General features: G+C 42.7%; 1 protein-coding gene across 1 annotated transcript in view; it reads left to right on the forward strand.

Annotated features, from left to right (window-relative positions):
- The window catches only part of SEL1L3 (SEL1L family member 3), a 100,474-nt gene that overhangs the window by 71,675 nt on the left and 1,692 nt on the right, over window positions 1-27,107 (forward strand). Inside the window, exons 15-23 of the mRNA XM_081245986.1 lie at window positions 624-800; window positions 3,412-3,539; window positions 5,289-5,372; window positions 12,290-12,380; window positions 12,511-12,595; window positions 13,708-13,817; window positions 18,293-18,420; window positions 19,021-19,123; window positions 19,206-19,278. Coding sequence (XP_081102112.1) covers window positions 624-800; window positions 3,412-3,539; window positions 5,289-5,372; window positions 12,290-12,380; window positions 12,511-12,595; window positions 13,708-13,817; window positions 18,293-18,420; window positions 19,021-19,123; window positions 19,206-19,278 — 979 coding nt within the window. The remainder of the gene's footprint in view (window positions 1-623; window positions 801-3,411; window positions 3,540-5,288; window positions 5,373-12,289; window positions 12,381-12,510; window positions 12,596-13,707; window positions 13,818-18,292; window positions 18,421-19,020; window positions 19,124-19,205; window positions 19,279-27,107) is intronic.

Raw genomic sequence — 27,107 nt, forward strand, 5'->3', positions numbered from 1 at the left:
GTACAGTCCCAATTTAGACACAGCTCTGAGACCACCCCCCTCCCCTCTGCTTCAGCCCCAACCAGACCCTACCTGTCGGAGCTGGGATGCCAAGCAGTCCCACAGCACCTGTGCTTTACAAGTAGGCCATTGCAGCTGCTTCCCACAGAGGGTTTGTTGGTGTTCAGGGCAGAGTAATCAAAAGATAGGCAGGCAGGTCACCTAGAAATCATCCCAGCCAGGGCAGGTTTCCGGCCTCCTGTCACAGTTGAGCGGTCATGAATTTCAAGGGCATTGTTGATACTGCAGGGCAGTAAGAGGCCTTCTGTAGATGAGGGCATTGCATAAGAGCCCATAGGGGCTGAGAGATGATTTGGGGGCCGGCATCACTGCTGAGCTGGAAGGCAGAAATCCCAGCAGCAGCTCGGTGAAATCCTCCTGGGAAGACGCTGAGGCAGCCTCATGTTTTCCAGCACTTAACTTTTCTTTAATGCCATCTGCCCCCAAAAAAGAGACAGGAAAGGTTTTTTTCAGACTCAGGCAGAATACTTTCACAACAGTTGATTCTCTCTGGGTTTGGTTTTGGTTTTGTTTCTGTTTTTTTTTTAAAAAAGGAATTCCTTTCTTGTCATTCTAAAATCCAGGGATTGCATCAGGCAGTCAATGGCCTGGGATGGTATTACCACAAGTTCAAGAAAAATTATGCCAAAGCGGCTAAGTACTGGTTAAAAGCAGAAGAAATGGGGAACCCAGATGCATCATACAATCTTGGAGTCCTGTACTTGGATGGCATTTTCCCAGGAGTTCCTGGAAGGAATCAAGTGAGTAAGACTTGAGACCAGCTGTGCAGCTGGTCAGTCACTTAGTCATGAAGCAGGTGTACTGTATGCCCAGCCCAGACAAGGCCCCATGGGTGGTGCAGACACCACCCAAGACGCAGACCGTGATCTTGAGGAACTCAGGTGCACAGTTAGGAAGACAAGATGGTGAAGAGCAAAGGCTGGCGTTAGCCAAACGCCAAGTGTGTGCTAATTGCTGTGACCCAAACAGTTCTGGAAAGGGGAAATAGTGAAGGCCAAAGCAGTCAGAAAGGCTTCATGGAGGAGGAAGCCTAAGCTGGGGAGAGGAGAGGGAGATGATGCAAGGTGACAATGAGAGAGAGATGGTGCAGAGACTGATGACTGATCTTACTGGAAGCAAAGAAAACTGGGTCCAAATAGGGTTGCCTGGTATGAGACCAGATTTAATGGTAATGTAAATAACAATAACAATCTTCAGTGTTTGCCGAACACTTCCTCTAGGCCAGACACTCACAGACACTTTCTGTGTGCCATCCCATGTCATCCTAACTACCCTCTGGAATAGTTACTGTTATTACAACCATTTAACAGAGTAAGCAACCGAGGCTCTGAAAGGTTTCATAACTTAGAGTCATATACTTAAGTGGAGTCAAGACCTGGTCCCATGTGAAATGGAAACCCCTTGTTATTATTAATAATAATATTGATGATGGTAATAATAATCTGAGCACCATTACATTCAACACATTAATTGAATGCCCACCCTGTGCCAGGCACTCTTCCCAGGCAGTGGAGATACAGCAGCAGACAAAACAGTCCCTGCTTTGGGGAAGTTTACATTCCAGTGGAGCAGAAAGGTAATAAACAAACAAATATATAGTATGAGGGCAGGTGGGATAAGTGTTATAGTGAGAAATAAAGCAGGATAAGGAGGACCGAGAGGGTAGAGATTGGGGGATGCTATTTTATAAGGGAGATCAGAGAAGGTCTCTCTGATAATGTGACACTGTACAGACTCCTAAAGGAGTCTTGTGAATGTCTGGGAGAACAGCCCAGAAAGAGGGAACAGCCAGGGCAAAAGCCCAGAGAGGAAAGCAGGTTTGGTGTGCTTGAGGGATAGCAGGGAGGCTAAACTGTCAGGATCAGAGAGCAAGGAAGGCGCGAGGAGGTGGAAAATCAGGTCAAGGAGGCAGCTACGCTGAGCAAGATCGGACGGCTTTGAACAGGGCGGGGAGACGCTGTGTTTTCACAGGTTCCTCCTGGATCCTGGTGGAGACTGGGCTTGAAGGAGACCAGAGCAAGAGCAAGGGGGTTAATGCATTGAATCCAAGTGAGAAAGGATGGGCAATATCAGAAGAGGTGCTGAGATGTGACTAGATTCTGGGTATATTTTGAAGGTCAAGGCATCAGGATTTGACGATGATTGGATGTGAGGTGTGAGTCAGGGAGAGGAGTCAGGATGACTCCTGAGTGTTTGGCATTTATTGAGATTGGAAGAAAAGGTAGCATTTAATGGGATGGGCTAGCTCTAGCAGCAGAGTTGAGGGTCGGGCATCAGAAAAAAAATATTTTTTGTGAAGCGCCATGCCAAGCCTCCAATACATGTTATCTCATTTAATCCTCACACCATACTTTCATGCTAGCTACTATCAGAAGCCACATTTTTCAGTTGCAGAAATTGAGTCATTCTCTTAGCTGGAGAGATTAACTAACATGCCCAAGGTCACGCAGCTAGTAAGGAGCAGAGTTGGGATTTGAACCCAGGCCTGTCTGACTCCAAAGCCCATACTTAAAAATGGCAGTTGGGCCTCCCTGGTGGCGCAGTGGTTGAGAGTCCGCCTGCCGATGCAGGGGATACGGGTTCGTGCCCCGGTCTGGGAGGATCCCATATGCCGCGGAGCGGCTGGGCCCGTGAGCCATGGCCGCTGAGCCTGCGCATCCGGAGCCTGTGCCCCGCAACGGGAGAGGCCACAACAGTGAGAGGCCCGCGTACCGCAAAAAAAAAAAAAAAAAAAAAAAAAAAAAAAATGGCAGTTAACTGCCTGGGAAAAATAATAGGAATCAGTGGAAAGTATACCTGTCTAAGCGTTTGTTTTCTTTTTTCCCTCCACCTCTCTCTAACTACTAGGAAGCTGTATATTTTTATGCATTGCAAATGTCTTTTAGCCCTCCCACACATCTGCCAGAATGGATTTTTTTATTGTCATATTCTAATTCTCACCTTCCTACTGGAAATGAAGTTTTTGTGTCTGAGTTTGAAAAAAGGTATTAAACAAGGTTAGGGAAGCAAATGCCTGAAGTTTCACCTGGTGTGACTTTCGATGCTGTCTTCTGTCTGGCTGGCAGGGGTTATGTGAGGATCTGATAAGGTGATAATGATATTCGTAGTGTCTTGTTATCTTATTTATTGGGTAAACTTAACAGAATAGCTGCGGTCAAGGTTATCATGTAGTGGGGCCAGCTTCTGTGATTGGCTGTCTTCCTGGAACTTGACTTGGTTTTCTTAAAGATGTTAGAAGTTATAAACCTGTGATGATATCAGACGTTAAGTGCCTCAGGACCTTAGCTCTGATGAAACCAGCCCAGAAGGACTTCTCACTAATGAGACTGACGTTTGCTCATCTCTTTACAGACGTTAGCTGGTGAATATTTCCATAAGGCTGCACAAGGCGGACACATAGAAGGAACCTTGTGGTGTTCTCTCTACTATATCACAGGCAACCTGGAGACATTCCCTCGAGATCCCGAGAAGGCTGTTGTGTAAGAACCTGCCAGATATTGCGTATGAAGGGAAAGCCATATATTCAATACTATATTCACCATGCCTGAGAAAATAAAGTTTTCTTTTATTCTTTTTTTCCACATTAAAAAAACATTTTTTTAATTTTAGGCTGCGCTGTTTTCATTGCTGTGCGCGGGCTTTCTCTATTTGCAGCAAGCGAGGGCTACTCTTCGTTGCGGTGCGCAGGCTTCTCATTGCGGTGGCTTCTCTTATTGCGGAGCACGAGCTCTAGGCGCACGGGCTTCAGTAGTTGCGGCACGCGGGCTCACTAGTTGTGGCGTGCGGGCTCAGTAGTTGCAGCATGCAAGCCCTAGAGTGGGTGGGCTTCAGTAGTTGTGGCACGTGGGCTCAGCAGTTGTGGCGCACGGGCTTAGTTGCTCCGCGGCATGTGGGATCTTCCTTGACCAGGGCTCGAACCCGTGACCCCTGCATTGGCAGGCGGATTCTTAACCACTGCACCAGCAGGGAAGCCCTTTCTTGCATTTTTAAAAATTCATCTTTATTTTAATCAGTTACACATGCACATAAAAAGCCAAGTCATTTGAAAAGACAAAAATTAAAAACAAAAATTTAGGGGCTTCCCTAGTGGTGCAGTGGTTGAGAGTCCGCCTGCCGATGCAGGGGACACTGGTTCGTGCCCCGGTCCGGGAAGATCCCACATGCCATAGAGCGGCTGGGCCCATGAGCCATGGCTGCTGAGCCTGCGCGTCCGGAGCCTGTGCTCCACAACGGGAGAGGCCACAACAGTGAGAGGCCCGTGTACTGAAAATAATTAATTAATTAATTAAATTATTAAATCAAATTATTACTTTGACAAGAAAAAACAGGAAATCTCTGCCTCCCTCCCACACACTCCATTTCCTGCTCCCTGGAATAAATCACTTTTCATCTTTTAATTATTTCTTTTTTATTTGCCTCTATGTCTAAATAACATGCTTAAACCACTATTTCTTGTTATACTCATTATAGGCATTGTCTAATGAAGTCTCACTGGGAAAGATAAAGAGATATAGTTTTCTCACTCTGCCACCTCTTGCTACCCTGCATGTTCATGCTTCCTGCCCTCTCCCATCTTCCCCATAAATATATCGCTGGTTTGGTTGGATTGGTATCAGGGTTTACATTATTATGACAATTTAACGCTATTCACAGCTGAGCCATGTAGTATACTGTGACTACTCTTTCTTTCTTGCATAACTTTTTGTTTTCTATGGAATAATAATTATTTTTTATTGTTATTTATCTGCTTAGCTCTCTCTATGTATTTATCATTTCTATGTACTCAATCTCCACATTCTCCTTCCATCGTCTAAATCTCCTCTTGGTATGTCTACACCCATCAGGTACTCTACTGATTTAATCTTTTTGGCAATGTCTCTGTTGGAGTCTTTGTTTAGGAAGAGCTGTCCTTCTGAAATCAACTTGCTAGAACTCTTAATAAAGATTATCTTTTTCCATGTTCGTAGACATTTTTCATTAGGTACTTTTCACATCTTTTTTCCCCCAAAATGACAACTCCTAAGCATTCATTAGAAAGGGCATTGAATGCAAGGCTCTCAAAGTGTATCTTTCTTTATGTTCTTAACATTCAGTTCTGGTTTGTTGCTCCATAAAAATTCTAAGAAGCAAAATATTCCCCAAGTGGGATTTATTGAAATCATACGAAGTAAAAAGCAATTATTTAATTTGCCATAGTTTGTATATTTTCTCTTCTGTTTCCTTTTCAGATGGACAAAGCATGTAGCCGAGAAAAATGGCTACTTGGGCCACGTCATTCGCAAAGGCCTCAACGCCTACCTGGAGGGCTCGTGGTAAGTTAGATTAAACTTTCTTAGTCCTTACCTTTCAATCTGTCAGTGTAGTCTTATGAGATGGAGTCTTAAAATGAAACCGAAAAAGCAATTTTCAGGGAAATCACAGCCTCCCGGTAATGATATTCAGAGTATCACCGAATGATTGGCTGTTGATTAGAAAACACAGCATTTCCATGTTTAATTATACACAAAAATTAGTTCTCTAGAGGGAGCATCCGCATTCATCAAATTGAGAGACACATGAATACGTTGACTTCTCTTCCCTTCAAGCTTGCTCTTCTTGCTCTCAGAGTCTGGAGACAGCACAGGGGATCCTAGCTGACCCTCTGCCTCTCACTGGCAGGCCACAGAAAGTCCAGGATTTCCACCTTGTTTGTGGGAAAGAGCGAAAGCAGTGTGTTTAGGGCTCAGGCTACATCTTCCGGTAGATATTTTATCGCATCTTCCCTAGGATTTCTGGAAGTCACTCACCAGACCTCCAGTGTCACAGCCAAACAGACTCACTCTTTCTAAGCTTCTTCTGATGGAGTTAGCAAATTTCATCCTGTGCTGAATGGGATGAGACCCCGCACATGAGGACTTGTAAATGCCCCCTATTTGCAGTTACTTGATTTTACAAATAAGGGCACACTTCTCCAAGCTCTACCTGAGTCCGTCTTTCTGTTTTCTTCTGTCAGCCCTCGAATTCTGTCTTACTTTTCCTTGGGCCATATTTTCTTGGCCCGTTTATTGCCTAAATGATCTGGGTATTTCCATAATAACTAAAAAGGCTATGCAAATCAGCACATATCCCATCGGTCCACTGCCTCAAAGACATTAGAGCAGATCTACCACTGATCATACTCGGATCTGAACCTTAATTAAAAATTAAAATATAAGTCCAAGAGAGTGCCATTTTCTTCTTTGGTCCATGGGTGTCCACGTAATCAACAGATAGCACCTCAGTGAATGAGAATCTCAAATTAGGGAATTCAGGGAAAATGAGCCCAGGGAAAACAGCACTGAATAACAATGTTTATTATTATCATCCTTTAAAAGTTTATCATCTGTAGCCTTACTTTGCATAATCAGAAAGAAATTTTTTAATGAAATGATCATTTTCCAGTTGATACACCTTACAATTTGTGGGCTGTTTTATTTGTTTCCCAAGGAAGCTTCAGTTCATGAAACTCCCAAATTTGACTTTTGCCCGTTTCTACTTTTCACCCTCCAAATTTCCCACCCTTTACTCCCCACAACTTCTTAGGGGAAACTAAGCATTCAAATATCAAAATGTTTATATGTGGGGTTTTCCCAAAGGGAGAGCATATCTGTAAACACCCCCCAACACACACACACACACACACACACACACACACACACACACACCCCAAGATGTCTGACACTTTCCCACAAAGAGAGTATCTGCTAATAGCTTATCTTTCTTGCCGACTTTTGAATTTAACATCACAAAGCACTTCAGGGAGTGCATTTAAACATTTGCTGTGAAGGTCAAGAGGAATTAAGATTTCATGGCCTGCTATCTTTCTTAGAATATTCAGCCACATCACATGACTGATTTTGGGGGAGGGGGGCTAGGGATTACATGTGTTCTACACTGCTGGTGAGTCTGGGTTGAGTTCGGCAGATTTTAGTGGGTACATTTACATGCAGGGTGCCTTGCCAGAGCTGCAGGGGATGCCACAAGCAGGGCTGGGGAAGCCTGCTGCCTCATCTCTTCCTGGTACTAAACTACCTGCCGTTTCTCAGATGGCTGATAGTCTCTCTGACCTCTGGGCCTTTGCACTTGCTGTTCCCTCTGCCCAGAAATCCTGCTTAACTCCTTACTCCCTTTTGTCCTTGGATGGGTCATGATGGCTGTTTACTTGTTGATTGCCCTGTGATGTGTATCCCAGTGCCCAGCACTTAATGGCAACTGGGAAGTACTCAAAAACTACTGAGAGAATGAATTAAGGCAAATAGATGGAACAACTGTAACTCAAGCGCCATGAGCAGTATGTAAAGAGCATCAGGGATTTGGAGGAAGGAAAGATGCTACCTGGTTTGGGGAACTTAGGTCAGCCTTTACAATGGAGGTAATAGATGATATGGCCTTGGGGGATGGGTGGAATTTCCACTCAGTCATGCAGAGAACAACACTTCTAGTGAAGGGAATCGCAGGAACAAAAACAAAGAAATAGGAAAATTCAGGGTATGTCTAGAAATTTTTAAGCCACCGGTTTACCTGGAGGGTAAAATTCGTAAAAGGGAGTGCTATATGACAAGACCAAAGAAGTGCTGCATTATGGAAATTTAAATAGCAGGTCATATACTTTTTACTCAGCTTGTGGAGCAGTGGGGAGCCCTTGATGGTTTGGGGAGAGGGTAGTGACATGACAGAGCTGGGTTCTGAGATTCCTAACCAAACATCTGTGAATGATGGTGAAGAGAAGGGAGAACCTGAAAGGGGGAGCTAGTTCAGAATCCAGGTTAAAGGAGCTGAGCTTTTGAGCGGGAGCTGTGACCTGAGCCAGGTAAGTTGTTTTCGCTTCTTTTATCACACAGTAATTGATACATACCAAATAGTAGGTGATATGTATGTAAGTTCCAGAGCATAAATGAACAATAAAATGAACACCTATAGCCCTACCACCCTATTTAAGAAAATGAACTGTTGAAGCCCCCTGCATGTTCCTCCCATATTAAACCCACCCGTGGCCCCAATATCCAGAACTAACCACTGTCCTGAATCTTATCTTTGCTCTGCCCCTTGCTTTCTTTATAGCTTTGCTACATATGGATATATTCCTAAGCAATAGATTTGACTTGTTTCTGAGCTTCATATCATTAGAATCCTATTATACATAATTCCTCACTGCTTTTTTTTGTTATTGTTTACTTCGCCTGATGTTTCTGAGATTCATATCTTTTGATACATGTACCTGTAGGTCATTCATTTTCACTGCTGTCATATACCACAATTTATTTACCAATTCTCATATTAACTTGCATTTGGGTTGTTTCCCATCTTTTTTTAAGAACAATGTGGCCATGAACATTTTTTATGCATATCCTGCCACAAATAGGAAAAGTTTCTATAAAATATGAACTTAGGAGTGGGGTCACAGGCTAACCATATGTTCAACTTTACAAGATAATGCCAACTGTTTTCCAAAATGTTTTACCAAATTACGGTCCTATCAACCACATATAAATATCTGTTTCTTCATATCCTTGCCAATTTTGATGCTGATGCTAAGTATTGTTAAAGATATGTCTTAATCTGGAATTGAGACCATTTCCTATCAACAGGAAGAAACACTTAGTATCCATTATAGTGGGACTATCTTTGTCAAAATATATTTGAGACAAAGTGCTTTTCTCTCTGCCTTCTCTCGGTGCCTCCAAATGCCTCAGGGGTTAAATTGGAAATATATGAGCGTTGGCTTCCCCACACCGCTACGTGGAATTTTTTGGGTCCCATCTATTTTGTTATAACAGAACTAAGTCATCCATCAATGTCCCAAGTCCATCCCCTTTTTTCATTGTCTGTGAGTGAATTTATTCTGGACGTTATTTTCAAATTACATGTGTCAGTTTGATGAGCTTGTGTTTTTCTGTGTTGTCCCAAGATTTATATGGGATAGTTTGAAAGAGGAGCGTGAATGAAAAAAAGGGCATTTTGCTGTTTAGGCAAAATACTGAAGACAATGTTGTCATGCCCGAGGCTATCCTCGGACACCAGGAGAAGTCCGATAAGGAGAGGTGCCTGTCGTGTTTCATTTCTCTCTGTCTTACCCCTCTGTGTGTTTCATCTGTGAGCTAAGTGTTTTACTGTCCTTTGTCTTAGATATACCCCAAATACTTAATTAACCCAGGAGGCTAGCCAGACTCTAGTAAGTTTGAGGCAAGACAAGCAGGCATGCAAGATTCCACTTGAAAGAGATTCATCTTTTTGCCTTAGAGCAGGGTCCTAAATTCCACTGAGACCCCAGGATTCTTTTTTTATCCTTCCAGTTTGGGCTGCTTTAGACGTTGGCAGAAAAGAACCCAGAGAAAACAATAGAATTGTTTGAGAAACTGCTCAGAGTTACTCAAATTCACAATTCACAGAAAGTAGCCAAAGGATTGATTATTAAGAAGTATCATTATAAAAGTTCTATAAATGGATGTGCTGAGTCTGAAGTGGGAGAGTAGCAAGTGTGCCCCTACACACATCCTTTATTCTAAATCCCCTCCTCTCTGCATCCCTGCCCAGCCCCCCACCCCCCATCAGAATGACTGACTGGGGACTATTTCACTTCAGTGCATCAGAAATAAAGCTAACCTCTGGTCGCTTCCTAAACCTTGAGGAAATTCACAGAAGGACAGTACAGCTTTGTGGCTTTGGTCCTCCTGCGCAGAGCACATACTGAGCAAATGTTTATTCCATGAATATAAGGATAGAAATATCTGTAATTAATATTTTCAGGCAGACTCAGTTGAGACACAAGTAAGAGCAAAGTGCTAGGAGGCTAAGTGCAGATAGGGTTTCTGCAGAAGTGTCATGTCTCCGAAGTCTTAAGGTGAGAAAGTCTGTTCTTCAGTGTTCTGACCCTTGCCTAGAGTTCACACTTAAATATATGAAAACAGATGGTGGTGGTTTTGGAGTCTACGGCCTTTGCTGATGGCTTCTGCAAGATGGAAGACAAAGGTGGATTTCTGTTCAGTGCTTCTATTGACATCAATATTTTTAGACATCTCTTTGGTGATTTCAGTGCTTCCTCAAAGGAAATACTTGAGAATTCTGTGAAATTTCCTCCCAGGTTATACAATAATTGGTCAATTGAAGTCTTCCTATAAAATGTGTTCCTCCCTTCCCTCCCCCATCTTCCAAGTAACTTTAGAGGCAAGGTATTGCCTTTATAAAATTTATCGTAGCGACTGTTCTTACAGGAAGTGTCAACCTTGTGTCCTCCACTCCAAAATTCTAAGTCTGCCCAGCTGCTATCTAAGAAAACCTCATTTTATTACATTGCACTTATATGAACCCCATTTCATCCAGTTATGGCAGCAGAGAGAGCTGACCTGATATTTGACCTTGGGCCGGCAAGTCTTCACCATCTCCTTCCCTCATCCATCCAGTGGGGGAAACTGAGGCACTGGGGCAAACCTGAGTGTTTGAGATTATAAGACCTTTGGAACGGGACCTAATTGTAGAATGATGGCGTCTTTCTGCTGAACTTCCCTCAAATTTAGTTCCCCCATTTGGGGTCCACTCCGAGGATTCTTGTCACCAAACATGACACTTGCAAGCTATGTAAGAAAATGCCTGGGGGTCTTTTGTGTTGTTGCAGTTACAGTTGTGGTTCTCTCGTGTGGCTTGTCCTCGCAGGGGAAGCTGCTTAGCCAGCCTTGTCTCTTTAGCATGAGTCATGCCTAATTGGTCGGCTGCCTTGGGTATCTCGGAGGCCAGGAAGCAGCACGCTCAGCAGCCACATGGCCGTGACCTGCAGTATGTCTGATGGAAGGTCTGCCTGTCCTAATTTGACCCCCCAGTCACCTCCCTCTGTCCCCACGGGATGGCCTGCCAGGAGATGCTTCAGCCATGTAGAAAAGATGACTTCTGCGTCTGCTTACTTATTCCCCCGACCCAACCTCCCCCCACCCTTTCTTAAACCATTTCCTAGATGGAGCTAAAATTAAGAAGTAGCTCTTAATATTAGCTACGGAAAATGAAAATAAGCTTTAGAAACAACAATTTATGGTTAAAATGGAGGAAATCAGATAAGTAAAAAGAAAATAAAAATCACTTGCATTCTCACCACCTAGAGATAAGTACCGTTAGCATTTTGGTAGATCTTTTTTTTTTCTCCTGCATATATGTATTCGCGTGTGTGTGTACGTGAGTGGATTCAGTTTTATTTTTGTTTTACGAAAATGAAATTGCACTGTTTTTTATCCTTTTTTTTTTTGTGCACAGTGGAAACTTTGGCATAGACATTTTTCTACATCTTTGAATACTCTTCTTCAACATCATTTTTAATGGCCTCATCTGAAAGTGGCTGTACCATGGGTTAATTGAACTAGTCACTGATTTTCAGATATTTGTTTCTTTTTTTTCCCCAATTCATAGAAACAGCTCTGCCATGACCTCTGTTGCCACAGAATCTTTGCACATGTTTCTGATTGTTTCTTAGAATAAACCCTCATGAGGCAGAACTGTTGGGCCAGGTGGTATGTACATTTGTGAGAGTCCTCACATTTAACTATCACATTAATTGGCTTCCCACTAACAGTGGTTGTAGGAATAGGTCCATTTTTCCCCAAGCTCTTGCCGTTATCTGTATTATGAAGCAGGTGCCAGTCTCAACAAATGACAAGTGGTCTCATTGTTTCGCAGTTATTCAATTACCAGGGGTGTCGAATATCTACTTTTTTCAGATGTGTTTTTGGCCATTGGTATCAAGCCCCTTGCAAACTGCCTCTCCTTTGCCAAACTTCTAATGTACCACAGAAGCTCAGCTTTAATTAAGCTTGTTCAGAGTCATAAGCCCCATAAAGCCCTTCACAAAACAGGACCCAAAAGTGCAGAGCTTTTTCTTAATACCGCTTATCTCCTCTAAGCGAGGATGGAGGATGGAAGGATTTCAAGGACCCAAAGCTAATAGACAGCTCCCCAGCCAGCACGCGACGTACCATTCGGCCAGTAGAGGTAGCTGTTGTATCAACTAGCTCCCCAACCTTATCTGTGAGTTCAGCCTTTTAAGAGAGAAAATAAATCAGTGCATGCAGTATTTTTAACAACAGTATTTATTTAAAAAAAAAAAACCTCATGATTTTGTGGTTTTAAAAAAACTGCTTATTTTGTGCCCTCTTACGTGTGAATATAAAGCTCTCTGTGAGTATTAGTAAGAGCCACTCTATGAAATTTATTATTAATCATCTATTTTTAGGCACGAAGCTTTGCTGTATTATGTTTTAGCAGCAGAAACTGGAATTGAAGTGTCACAGACAAATTTAGCTCACATCTGTGAGGAGAGGCCAGTAAGTAAATGTATTCTCCTCAGACTAGAAGCTCTAAGGTTAAGGATAATGAATTGGGTTTTATGGAGGCAAAATTAATCACTTGGCGGAAATATTAATGAGTTAACTTTCTCCCCCTTCATCCCCTTAGGACCTGGCCAAGAGGTACTTGGATGTTAATTGTGTTTGGAGATACTATAATTTCTCTGTTTTCCAAATCGATGCTCCTTCATTTGGTATGTATAGAGAAATGGGTGCTAACTTGAAGCATTGGAGGCTTTTAATCTTTAATAACAGGGAACATCTAACAGCTTTGTGTGAAGTGTAGCATGTCTAAACAATTAAGAAACAGAGTGAAAAATCTCGGCTATTAAGATCTTCCCTAAACTCTGCTCTCAATCTCAAGCAATACATTTCTCTTCATCCATTGTCTATCAAATGCTTGGACCCACCATTTCTAAGGAATCAGAGAGAATTCAAAAGAAGCTATTCGGGAGAGATTCTCTGGGCCAGCCTTTTGCCTTTTTGCCCTCAGATGGATTCCCTGTCTTCCTGGCTCTGCCCTGTGTGATAGAGGGCTGACCCTCAGTAACTACAGTTCCCAGACTCCTTTGCCCAGTGACATCTGATTATTTTCAGCCAATGGGAGGCGCTGGCAGGAAATCGCACGGTGGGAGGAGGTGAGAAGTACTTCTCCCCTTCTCTTTCTGCTTTGGGCTGTGTCTCTGGCAATGGCTGCATTTCCATGGTTCCAACTCCTGCCTGGCCGTCCATCCTCTGTGGTCTCAGCTGGCCCCCAGGCCTAGGAAGGTAGTGGCTTCCTGCATTGCTAATCTCTGGGTTGCCTACTGTTCCCCATTTGCCCTTTCAACTCTTCCAACACCCTGGTAACCAGTTCCCAGTGTTAAAATCCCTTTTTTGAACTACCTGAAGAGGATTCTATTCTTCTGATTGGACATTGAGTGATACATACACTCAAACAAAACTTTTTCCTCAGAGGAAAGATAACATATATGGCTTAAACAGAGTAAAGAAATACGCATCAGTCATCAAACCCGGGCAGCAAAATCTCGGTGCCCCAAACAACCTTGGCTGTTGGGGCTGTGATGTTGCAGACTATGATTCTCACAAACAGACCCATTTAGGAGAACTACCCAGCGAAGCAAGAAAATGTGTCTAGAAATGGGAGTGCTCAGTGCAAAAATATTTTTTTCCCTCCCCACGTCAAGGAAGCCTAAAGATGTATCCGTATCCAGATTCTGGTGGGAAAAACTCGCAGTCATGCAAATGGGCCAATCATTTAGAAGGTCCGTCTGAAATAAAACTACTTGTCCTTCTTGTCCTGCAGCGTATTTAAAAATGGGAGACCTTTACTACTATGGCCACCAAAACCAATCACAAGACCTTGAGTTGTCTGTGCAGATGTATGCCCAAGCAGCGCTGGATGGAGACTCACAGGTAAACGGCAACAGAAATGAGCCCCTGGTGATGCTTCTTTGTGAGGTTGCAAAGTCACTTCTCACCCGTGTTCACGAGCCCCTCACAAAACCTCTCTGAAGACACTAACCAGAATGGCGAACCTTTATTGAGCACTTACTACGTTTCCCCTGCCATTCTCACAGCAATCTCGTGGGAGTGGGGATAATTAGACCTATTTTATAGTAAAGAATATCAAGATTGTGACAAGGTGATAAGTTGCTCAAGGCCAAACAAGCAAGTAGTAGGTGAAGCAGCCAGAGCCTAAACCCAGGTCTCCTGGCTTCAAACCCAGGAGTCTTTCTACCAGATTCCATCAAACTAGCTCACCAGGTAGGAACTCAAGAAATTGGAAGTGGTCAAAATGGGAAGTAGTTTGCTTGCATAGCGGAGCCAATACTTTAGTGATAGGACTTCGCTCTCAGTGACCTTTTTTTGGGGGAGTGGGGGAGACTTCTTATTTTGGAATATTTGTAGAGTTATAGAAAAGTTGCATAGCCACAGTATCATTATCAAACTAAGAAATCAGTGTTGGTTCAGTACCGTTAACTACATTTCAGACTTTATTTGGATTTCACTAGTTTTTCCACTAACATTATTTTTCTGTTCCAGGATCCCACATTGCATTTAGTTGTCGTATTTCTTTAGTCCTCTTCAATCTGGGACAGTTTCTGTCTTTGCTTGTCTTTCATGACGTTGATACCTTTGAAGAATACTGGTCAGATATTTTGTAGAATGTCCCTCGATTTCGGTCTGTCTTCTGTTTTCTCATGAATAGACTGAGATTATGCATTTGGGGCAAGGATAGCCCAGATGTTATATGTCCTTCTCAGTGTATCATATGTGGCATACATAGTGTCAGTATGTCTTATTACTGGTGAGGCTGACCTCAATCACTCGGTGAAGGAGGTTTCTACTAGGTTTCTCCCATGTAAGGTTAATATTTTTCTCTTTCTAATTTATAGATATCTTGGGGAGATAATTTACAATGATGCAAATATTTGATTTCTCCTCCAACTTCTGCCCACTGATTTCAGTATCCTTCAGTAAATCTTGCCTGCAACAACTAACTGTAGTGTGCCAATAATGATTTTCTGTTTCTCTCCTTCCTTCTACATTTGCTAATTGGACTTCTCTTGTGAGGATCTCAGGGCTATTTCATGATGGAAGCTGGAATAGTTGTTACCCTCTTATGCCACAGGTTTCTTGTGTGATTCGTGATCTGATCACAAAGCAAAAGTTGGAAACTCATCCCTATCTTAGTCTTTTTTTTAAAGGAGGTACTACTTTTACTTTTACCCCACGTCTTTGTGCCTTCACAGCTATTTGTATATGGCAAGTCACTCAATCACTGACTCTTTTGTTTTCTCATTTGTGAACTGGGGATAATAATAACATCCACCTCATAGGTTACAAGGATTCAGTGAGATGCTGGACGTAAACCACCAAGCCCAGGACTGAGTATGCTTAGTGGATATGATCTATCCTTTTATTATTATTTCTCCTGGAATGAAATAGGAGTTGGTACTAAAAGGATTTGCTGGTGAGCCAAACTCCCCTAGATGATATATGTTGTTACTCAAAATTAGGCCTGGACCTAATTTTTTTTTTTCAGTTCTGATTTTTTATTTTTTCACAAGACGATGTTATAAAAACGTTAAAGAATAATTTTTTTTAATAAACTTATTTATTTTATTTATTTATTTTTGACTGTGTTGGGTCTTTGTTGCTGTGCATGGGCTTTCTCTAATTGCGACAAGCGGGGGCTACTCTTCATTGTGGTGTGCGGGCTTCTCATTGTGGTGGCTTCTCTTGTTGCGGAGCACAGGCTCTAGGCACGCAGGCTTCAGTAGTTGCAGCACGCGGGCTCAGTAGTTGTGCCTCGCGGGCTCTAGAGCACAGGCTCAGTAGTTGTGACGCACAGGCTTAGTTGCTCTGCGGCATGTGGGATCTTCCCAGACCAGGGCTCGAACCCATGTCCCCTGCATTGACAGGTGGATTCTTAACCACTGCACCACCAGGGAAGCCCAAGAATAATTTTTCAAGAGAAAACAAATCAAAGAATGCACCCACAATTCCATGTCAGGGGCTTTATTCCTTTGTGTTTTCTTTTTTTTTTTTTTTTTAATTCCTTCAGTCTTCATGTCCCTTTCTAGTCCCAGCCACAGGCCAGTGGGTCTCTTTAATGGTAACTAGAGCACACGGGCCACTTGAAAAATCTTCTTCTCACGCATTGTAGGAATGGGTGCATTCTATTGCATGGTCTCTGTAATTATTACTCTTAACTGCTGCCCCATATCCTGCTGAGCTGATAGACTGTAATTTCTTAAGTTTTATCTTTTGATGGACATTTATTGTCTTGTTTGCTAATGTATTGATTGATTTGACGCATGTTTATGTAGTCCTGCCATGTCTTAGACACTGCTTAGTGGTGGGGACACAAGATTAAAAGATAGACAATATTTTTGCCTTCATGGGATTTATAGTCCGTTAAGGAAGACGTGAAGGTCATTTCCCATTGTGTTGCAATTATAGCAAGTGCTACAGTGAACATTCTCATATTTCCATCTTTTACCTCCGTTTGAATAATCTCTTTATAATCTGAGGGATGGCATTGCTAAGTCAAACAGTCTAAATGGTTTCATGGTTACATAATAATAGTATATTGCTGATTTGCCTTCTGAAACTGTTTCCCAATTAATGTATCACCAAGCAGTGCTTAGTATAAAAGGATCGCTGAAATCTTGTCAGCACTGGATGTTTTCGTGACTTAATTTTGCTAATTGAATGATTATAAGTTGATCCTTCCTTATTGTTTCAAATTGTATGTATTTGACTACTACTGGGGATGGACACTTTTACATATACTCATCTATGATAATTTACCCTTTATATTTTCTGACGTGAATTCTCTATTCTTACTCTTTGTCTGCTTATCTATTGGAGTTTTGATATTTTAAAATTTAGATTATAATTAGTTTTTTATACATTTGCCCAGTAGATAATGAACCTTAAGCTATTACATTGCATACAAATATTCCCCTAGTCCATTTTCCCATTTATTTTAATCTTGTTATTTTTCCATTGTTCAGAGACTTTAAAATTTTATAAAGTCCTATTCTTTTCTTCCAATACCTCGAGTTTTAAGAGAACCTTTCTTTCAAAAAGTGGAGAAACAGTCTATTTTCTGCTTGTGTGTGTGTGTGAAATTTTAAGACAACTAATACTTGTATCTATTTAGAGGTTATTTAGCAGCAAGGTGGAACTTAAGATTTGAGGCTCTGAATCCTGTCTGCTTACATTTGAATCCCCTTTCCAACTGTATGACCTAGGGCAAATTCCTTACCTTCTCTGTGCCTCAACTTCCTAGCAATAATAGTATAGAGGATAACAGAATCTATCTCAATTTGTTGTTGTGAGGATTAAGTGAATATATGTATAAAACAGAACAAAGCCTCATATATAGCATCACTCAGAAAATGCCAGCTGCTGTTATTTTTATCATGATCATCACATAGCCTGCTTGTGAGACTCCTGCAATTTTACAACCTGGGGGATGGTGATTTTTATTTAGAATCAACTAAATGAAAGGAAAGGGAGGATATAAGTCATTAAAGCATGACTATGAATTCTTTGAAGGGCAACAATTCAGTGGAATTTGTAAAGCCGTAATAAGAAGTGACACATCATGTTTTGTTTATTTCTTGGTCTGGCCACATGCTCAGCTCATGATGCCCAGTACATCTCCTCCAGGTCCTATAATAGTTTCCATTCTCTATGAAGCACTTCAACCATCAGCCTCTTAACTGTGTTATTTTACTGGACCTGCACAGCCCAGTAAGGCAGCTCCTACCTCTGTGGGTCAAGAACAAGATATATAATGAGCAGGAGGTGGGGAAGCATACCAGAGTGGAGGGTCTGTACCAAGAGGAATCAGGTGAGGACGTTTTCCTCGCTGCCCTAGGAAAGACCGGACACACACCTGCACGTTACTGTGCACATCAGAGGCCCTCTCCTCTTAGAATGTCAGCCCCGAGCACACCCACAGCCACATTTGTTAGAATTCTGACATACCGATGGTGACCCAGGGTATAGTCTGTAAGTGACGGACACTGCCTTTGAGTTGATATTCTGGGTTTGTTGATGATACAAGGGCACGTTTTCCAGTGAGTTCTGTTTTGAGAGAATGAGCAGGAAAGGACAGATTCCCCCGGTTGACTGGCTTCAGAGCAGATGGGACACAGCATCCTCTGAAAGCCTCCTGGTTCTCCTGCAAATAAGTTTCTCAGATGCATATATTTAGGGAAACAATTCATCAGTGAAGATGACAAAACCATCTGGCTCTAGGGACTGAAAAAAAAAATCTAGAGGTTGTAAAAGTTTACTTTCTGATGAAGGGTGTCCATCTAGGCTTTATTATAAGGAGTGAATGAGCTTGGTTTGTGGCTTGTTTTCAGGGATTTTTTAACCTGGCCCTGCTAATTGAGGAAGGTGCTATAATTCCACATCATATTTTGGATTTCTTGGAAATTGACCCAACTATCCATTCTAATAACATCTCCATCCTCCAAGAACTGTACGAAAGGTGAGTTCAGAGCCTCCTTAATACTGTAGCAGCTGGAGGAACCCAAGTGGGTGGTGTTTGCTTCTTGGTTAAAGTTAGCCTTGGTCTTATTTTCTAATGTCAGTGGTTATAAAGGGCTCAGGATTTGTTTTGATTAGAGAACACTCAGCTGGACCCAAACTTAATTCCCTTTTCTAGTATCTGAGGATTAAGATATAGAATGTGCTTGATTTGAAGTTAAAATGCTGACTAAGTTTTTCCACGAGAGTGGAAAAAATAAAGTGTCCAATAAGATGATGCTTTTCTGCAAGATAGGGAGGCATCCCAGTGTCTGGACTTTGGACACAGACACTCAGATAAAAGTGTTACTTGGCAGCTCCTATGCTACAAGGTCCTCCTTGACCTGTCTTTTTATGAAGGACAAGACTGACCTTTTTCTGAGATTTTTGCCAGGATCCCAGAATTTCAGCGCAGGCTCACACCCCTCAGAACTGGTTTTATTTCTTTTTTCTGTCATTTTACATTTGACCCAAAGCAGAAGGATGTGGGTTTGAGGATCTGCAAATATCGGTCGTAAGTAGTGCTACCAAAGTTTGGCAACACTGTGCTTTTTGTCTGCAGGTGCTGGAGCCACAGCAGTGAGGAGTCCTTCAGCCCCTGCTCCCTGGCCTGGCTTTACCTTAACCTCCGGCTTATCTGGGGTGCTGCCCTGCACTCTGCCCTGGTAGGAACTGTCTCCCCTCAGCCCTGTCCTCATGGTCCCTACCCTTTGTCAGTCATCTGACACGTGCTTTGGATGTTTGCAGATCTACTTTCTGGGAACCTTCCTGCTGTCTGCATTGATCGCCTGGACCGTGCAGTATTGCCAGTCTGTCTCAGGTAAAGATTTATAAAAAGCCAGGGCAATATAAAAAATGTAGGAGGGACTTCCCTGGTGGCGTAGTGGTTAAGAATCCACCTGCCAATGCAGGGGATACGGGTTCGAGCCCTGGTCTGGGAAGATCCTACATGCTACATAGCAACTAAGCCCGTGCACCACAACTACTGAGTCCGCATGCTGCAACTGCCGAAGCCCATGCGCCTAGAGCCCGTGCTCTGCAGCAAGAGAAGCCACTGCAGTGAGAAGCCCACACACCACAAAACAGAGTAGCCCCTGCTCTTCATAACTAGAGAAAGCCCGCGTGCAGCAATGAACAACCAATGCAGCCAAAAATAAATAAATAAATAAATAAATTTTTAAAAATCTTAAAAAAAATATATAGGGATTCTTTTTCCTTACTAGAAAAATGACACTCTCCCTCCTTAGCCATTCTACTTCCTTTCGTTAGGAGGATCATTCACATGGTGTTTACCCCTAGGGCTGTCTCATAATCTCTGGCTGATGGAAGGATCCAATTATTGTTACATTTTTCAAAGTAAGCAAGGATTTTTAAAAATAAGGTGCTTAAGAAATTGAACAAAAATGTCTTCTCCAATTCAAAATACATCTGCTATCAAAACTATACCTTGTGTGTCTTAAAACCCAGTTCTGAGACCCCCTCCAGCACGAAGTCTTCCTATTTATCCCAGTCGAGGAATCAAATGTGTAGGATGATAAACAAGCACTTGTGATGAGTAAAAATACCCAACCAATTAGATTCAGAGGGAGGGGCCGAGGGCGACAATAGAGCCAGCAGTTAGTCTAGTGAGGATTCCACTAGTCACTATTTCTTTTCTGAGCTAGTGTAGGGCAGTAGTTAAGGAGATAGGCACCCCAGTCCTTTCTAGCTAGGTTTAGAGTCCAGGCTTAGCTCTTCATTAGCTGTGTGACTTATGGCCAGTTACTTCACTTTCCTGATCCCCCAATTTCTCATCAGTAAAATAAAGTTATAATAGTAGCTACTTCTCAGGGCTGTTAGGAGGGTTCAGTGAAAAAAATACACATGACAGGAAAATGACTACTGTAGTTCAGTGTTAGCTGTTGTATTTATTTGGCATATATAACCCTCTCAATAATGTTAACTGTCATGTTTATCTTCCCTATGAGACCATAAGCTGAGTGAGAGGAAGGCCTTGGTCCCATCATTTATGATCTCACACTTAGTAGGTACTCAAATTTGCAAACATCTCTCAGGGGAGAATTCCAATTCCCAACCATCTTGGAAGCTACAAAAGGACAGAATCACTCACGAAGACCAACAGGGACATTTACAAATGGATACATTAGGGCTGGACATGGCATTTGAGCATTGGCACAGCCGTTATTTGTGTAGCAGTTAATGAAAAGCAAAAGAAGTGCATTTCAGCAGAGATTTGATGGTGAGACAGAAGCCACTGTTCTGAGATGCTAATACGGAGTCATTTTCCCCCACTTACCTGAGGAGGTTAACAAGGACCCATCAAAAACCATTCCAGGGCTTCCCTGGTGGCGCAGTGGTTGAGAGTCCGCCTGCCGATGCAGGGGACACGGGTTCGTGCCCCGGTCCGGGAAGATCCCACATGCTGCGGAGAGGCTGGGCCCGGGAGCCATGGCCGCTGAGCCTGCGCGTCCGGAGCCTGTGCTCCGCAACGGGAGAGGCCACAACAGTGAGAGGCCCGCGTACCGCAAAAAAAAAAAAAAAAAAGCCCTTCCTGGGTTGATGCCCTGTAGCACGCTGGCTGATCAGTTTTCCTCATTGCAAATTCTGTCCCATTCCTAAATTTGTTCCTAGGTATAGCGTATTTATTTTGCATCTTGTCAGTGTTTTCCATTTCAAATTACCTTTGTCTTTTTTCCTCTGTAGAAATATTGTTATGATTATTACAAATGCATTAGAGGAGCTGAAAATTGTCTTTATGATTTTATGCCAGCTGGTAACCATGAAAATTCATGGGCTGGTGGAATGGCTTTTATCAGAAGTCGTCTTTTTTTCCTTTTTCCATAGCTTCATTATCAGTCCTTCCACATTCCCATGTCCCTGTCCCTCCTGCCTTTTTTTTTTTTTTTTTTTTTTGCGGTACACAGGCCTCTCACTGTTGTGGCCTCTCCCATTGTGGAGCGCAGGCTCCGGACGCGCAGGCTCAGCGGCCGTGGCTCACGGGCCCAGCTGCTCCACACCATGTGGGATCCTCCCGGACTGGGGCACGAACCCGTGTCCCCTGCATCGGCAGGCGGACTCTCAACCACTGCGCCACCAGGGAAGCCCCCCTCCTGCCTTTTGATATACTTTCCCCTTCCTATGTATCCTTTGCTCTTTCACTCATTTGTTTTTCATTTTTTTCAAACCCTTTCACTTGCTTCTTCCTGTACATACCTCTTCCCTTCAGTGAGCATTGGAGAAGTCTGGATAGGATCTTAAAAATAATTTAATTCTACGCCCTTCATCTTACAGATGAAGAAATGGGGCTAAAGGAATGCCGTGGTCTGCCCAAAATCACAAAATAGAGTCCGTGAAAGGATGTAGGGCAGCAGACTTCTGAACTTTTTCACACTTCTGATGCTCTAAAACAGTGGCTACCATCTGCCTCTGTCACCTTACATAAGATGTATTTTTTAACACATTTTTTGGTACCTTGAAATGAATGACAAGTAATCTGCCTACACACTTAGTTTTAAAAATAATGCCCTAAACAGCAATATAAAGGAGAAATAAAAAGAAAGTAATTATAATAAAATAATATGTATTTCAATATATAAATTCTAGCCCCGCACTTCTTAATTTCAGTGTGCACAGGAATCACACAGGGATCTGGTTAAATGCAGATTCTAAGTCAGTCAGTCTGTGGGCAGCCTCTGAGACCCTGCATTTCTCACAAGGTTTCAGGTTACATTCACGATGCTTTTCCACACACTTAGAGTCGTAAGGGCATAGAAGTTAAAAAAAAAAAAGGAGTCTCCACATATTTCCAAAACGTGCCCCTACAGTGGTACATACCAGCCCTGTTAGGACTAGTGTTGAATTAAAATATGTAGTAAATTATTTTCGCATTTTTAAAGTCCTCCATATAAGTGCAAATTTGTCAATGACTTTGAAATAAGAGGGTACTCCATCAGTGATTGGACAATGGGGCAAGGGGGATGGAAGCATAGAAAAGCAGGAGAGAAGCACTGCAGGGGTCCCTCAGCAGGCAGAGTTTCTACCACGGGCGTCTCTCTGAGGAGCTGGTGCCTGAGGTCCATGAGCCACCCCGTGGGAAGGTGACAGATGTCGTAGATGTTGGTGGCATCCCTGGCCTTGGTTAAGCCAGCACAGGAACGCAGCTTAGGTGCTGACTGCCAGAGTAGAGAGGGACAGGATTTGAGAGTTAAGAGCCTCCCTTAAGGTGCTGGGTAGGAGGAGTGTGCTCTAAGCTAGGGATCTCTGTCATTTTGTGATTTGCATTTTTTCCAGTCAGTTGTTTTTAAAAACTAATGATTTATGGCCAAACCTTTAAATTGAGCTGTCCATCCATTTTGCGTTCAGCTCCAACTACCTTCATTTTCCTCCTGAGTTTATATGCTTTGTGATATATAGTCAACAATTCACCACACTTGCCACAGTAAACTGTCCTGCGTTCAGAAGGCTAGTGGTGTGGAACAGTAGCTAACAGCACAGACCGCTAAGATGCTGGCCTGTCACTAGCTGTGTGACCTTGGGCGAGGGAGAGACCTTCTCTGTGCCTTAGTTTCCTGTTCTCTAAAACAGCAGAATTAGTAGAATAATGTTGTATTGTAGTTGAGAGAACCCAATGAGAGAACACTGAGTAAAGTATTTAGAACTCAAGAAACGTTAGCCTGGTAGCTCCTAAGGAGTAATGCCCTCTAGGGCATTTTACTTGCAATTAAAGCACGCTGACACCAGGTAGCGCCTACGCTTAAAGAGCTTGGTTTACCTCAGTAAGTAGCAGACACCACTATCAGAGCCTAGCATGCTTTGCTATGCTATTAGACTCTTTCTAAAACATAAAACTCTTTTTTAAAAAACAGCTAAACAAAAATAGTGACTAGTCTAGCTAGCGTCCCAAAACAAGTCCACAAAAAATGTTACGTACGCAAAAAAATCTCTTTTATTTCCTTTGAGGGAACTTGTTTTTGATTCCTAGCTTGCATACTACCAAGCAGCTCAGTCTTTCTTGAAGCTGATGCCTCCCAGGGACGTGCAAAGGTCCCTGGGTTTCTGGTAGCACTAACCACTCAGATGGTCACCAGTCTGATAGCAGAATACACATTGCCCTGGGCCTACGCCATCCTTTCAGGTCCATTGGCTTCACAGCTTCTGGGTCACCTACAAGTCCCATTGTCTTTGCCAAAGCTGAGCACCTTAGCCTTTTTTTTTCTGCCAGGTCTTCCTTTCTCAGATTGCTGAAGGGCAAGGTGAGGGCTCCGCTGGGGTACACCCACAGCCAGGCTCAGCCACTTTCCCACACTCCAGAAACCTCCTTTCCCTGCCTCATTGCATCTCTAAAGCACTTTCCTCTCCCCCTCCCTGTCAAGGATGCCAAGCATAATTGCTTTAATGGACCCAGGCTTTTGGAAAAACAAAAAATCCCAAAGTAAAGTATGTCTAGAACCATCTCCATTTCTGTCCCCGCCATAAATCTCCCCTGAGACTGAAAAGGCATGGAGCCTGGCTGGCTGGCGGAAGGTAAAGGGAAGAATAGAGGGAGAAAATGTAAAAGACCGCTTCAGAGAGAGAGTCCTGCCTTCCTCGTGTTAGTGTAAACTTTATGTCTAAATAGAATACAGAGTATAGAACAAGATCTGCAGAGCTACCAGCTCTGGGCATGACGTGTCACCTTTTAAACCAATGTCAGCCTATTCAAAACATTCATAATTTAAGCCAACTCATCCTTTTTGCCTAAGTGGTTAGCCAAGTGGTCTTTTAAAAAGAGTAAGATGATATGAACAAGATCAATTAAACCTTTTCCTACTCTTTTCCTGTCCTCTACATTTCCAGTTAATGAGGTACTAAAATTACAGTAAAATGTCACAAAGTGGTACTCATGCAAAAAGCAGCAGCCTTAAAGTCAGAGTGATTTAATGGTGAGATTTTACTTTTCTCCTATCTCATTACCCTTGCTGCCCTCCCGGTATCTTTACTCATAAGAAATGTTTAAATGACATGGATCTTATACATGGACTGGTCCCTGCTGGATCCAGAGGCCCAAATGAAGTAGATTAGATCTTATTCATAGTATATGATTTCCAGAGCTTCCCTCCTTACCCACCCCCCCCCTTCATCTTTGTAAACAGTCTATTATCTCTGGATTCACCCAATATATTCTCTCCTCTTCGCCTTTGCTTTATGCTCCCATCTGGTCAACTGACAAGCAGATATTTCTCCTGCAGTGGTCCACAACAGAGGTTGGCCAATTTTTTCTGTAAAGGGCCAGATAATAGACATTTGGGGCTTTGAGGGCCATCTCTGTCACAACTACTTTCATTATAGTGCAAAAGCAGCCATTGACAATACAGGAAAACAAATGATATGGCCGGTCTCCAATAAAACGTTACCGTGGACGTGAAGATTTGAATCTCATATGTTTCTCACATGTCACGAAATAGTACTCTTCTCTTGGTTTTTATTCAACCATTTCAAAATGCAAAAACCATGCTTAGATTGCAAGCCATACAGAAACAGGCAGCGAGCCACCTGAGGCCCATGAGCTGTAGTCTGCCAGCTCAGGGCCAGCTCTTTATTATTCTCACTAATGTACAGAAAATGGTCCCTCAAGCAGCAAATAATCCAAAAATCGCTTCTGACTCAGGAATAGACTCTGTAATTTTTTAAGCAGCACACTGATTTTCCTCATTACCTTGATTCTAATCCGGTAATCAGATTAGGACAGATTCCAGGTGATCGGAGACAAAGAGGCCACTTTAAAATTATGACGGGCTGTTGGGGGTTTTGTCCAGTGATTGCAAACTGCTGCTGGAAATGGGAAAGTTCTCACATGGATAATAACAAACTTACTGCCAAAACATCGAGCATTTTTGTTATGCTCTGACAAGAAGATTTCAGTGGTGGAGATGCTAATTATGCATTCCTTCTACATTTACACAGTGGCACTTTTTTTGTTTTAATCAGAAAACTGATTGCTGATTTATCTTGTTACCATGGTGATTTAAACATTTCCCTGAGCTTGAAAAGGAAAAATATGTGCCTTAGTACTTCATTAACTTCCTCAGAGAATCATCAGAAAGATAACTGTTAGGGCCCAAGAAGTCTTGGACACCATTTAATCCAAGCCCCTCAATTCACAGATGAGGAAGCCAAAGCATATGAGATTCAAGCATTTTAGGACTGAAATGTCTGCCATTCTGTATCTACCCCAAAGTCACCTATTAGTGGTAGATAAATGAGACTTGCCCAGAACAGGTCTCCTGACTCCAGCAAATGGTCTTTGTACCGCGTCCCTGGGTCTCATGGTCCCTGCCACGGTTAGATCACCTGCCAGAGTGATGGCTTTGACCTAGAAGTGTCACATCATTATGCAACACCTGGGTCCCCTGTGCACCGCTACCACTGTCCTGTTCTTTCAGAACAGTCTCTGGATTCACAAGGTTTTCTGTAGCTATTGGAAGGGGTTCCTTGGAGAATTCCTTTACATATTCAAAAAGGTCAGAGGCTTTGGAGCCCATTCCGGAATTTCCTAGTATAGCCTCTTGCAGGTGGAAATCTTGAAGAGCTTATCTAGAAGTCAGATGGTCAACAAGTGATGACATCTTCTATAAGTCGATACATTTCAGGATGGACATTTGGAAACCTTTAAAAATAGTCCCATCTACTGAAAATTGTATGAGACTCAAGGACTGCTGAGCTTAAGAGCACTGCTTAAAGGCAAACTGGCAATTGTTCGCACAAACCATGGCCACTGTGCTAGCTGTATGTCACACACCCCTGCAAACTGGTACCGCCATTTTACAGATAGAGAAACTGAAGCTCAGAGAGGTTAAGTAACTTGCTCAAGATCACTCAGCTGGTAACTGTAAGGACCATGTGACTCTGGGCTTTCTGGCTTCAAAGTTTTGGCTATTTTCATAGGCTACCGGGGTCTAAAAGTGGACTATAAGCATCCCAGAAACAAACGCCCCAACTCTTTCATCAGTCCTGCAAGCGAGGGCCCAGAAATTGATAAATCAACACATTTCCATGGTAAACCAGGTCACTAGTAGTAAGAGCTAACATCTGTTGAGTACCTAGGCAAGCCAGACACTGTTCTAAGAACCATATATACATTAACTCATCTAATCCTTATAAGAGCAAAATAAGGTACAGATATTCTTATTTTCTCCATTTTTTAGAGGCAGAAGGAGATTAGGTAACTTGTCCAAGGTCACATAACTGATAAAGGGCAGAGCAGCCGGGTCCCAGAGCCCACAGTCTTATGGACAGGATACTTCGCAGCCTTAGTACATAAAGCAGGTGTGTGGGCCTCAGCACTAGTGATATTTGGAGCTGGATCATTCTTTGTTCGGGAGGGGGGCTGGCCCAGGCATTTTAGGATGCTTAGTAGCATCCCTGGCTTCTACCCACTAAATTCCAGTAGCACCCCATCCTCCAGCTGTGACAACCAAAAATGTCTACCGACATTGCCAACTGTCCCCTGGGAGTCAAAATTATCCCCACTTGAAAACTATTGACATAAAGTATAAAACTTTATAAGCTTCCCTAACCTTTATTGTGGTTCAACCTCCTTACTAAAGGTAGGTTGGAAAACAATTAAACCTAGTAATTATGTTTTCCAACATGTATACACATTTACTTAAA

Source organism: Mesoplodon bidens (genome assembly GCF_964165515.1).
Source record: "Mesoplodon bidens genome assembly, chromosome: 1".
Classification (NCBI taxonomy): Eukaryota; Metazoa; Chordata; class Mammalia; order Artiodactyla; family Ziphiidae; genus Mesoplodon; species Mesoplodon bidens.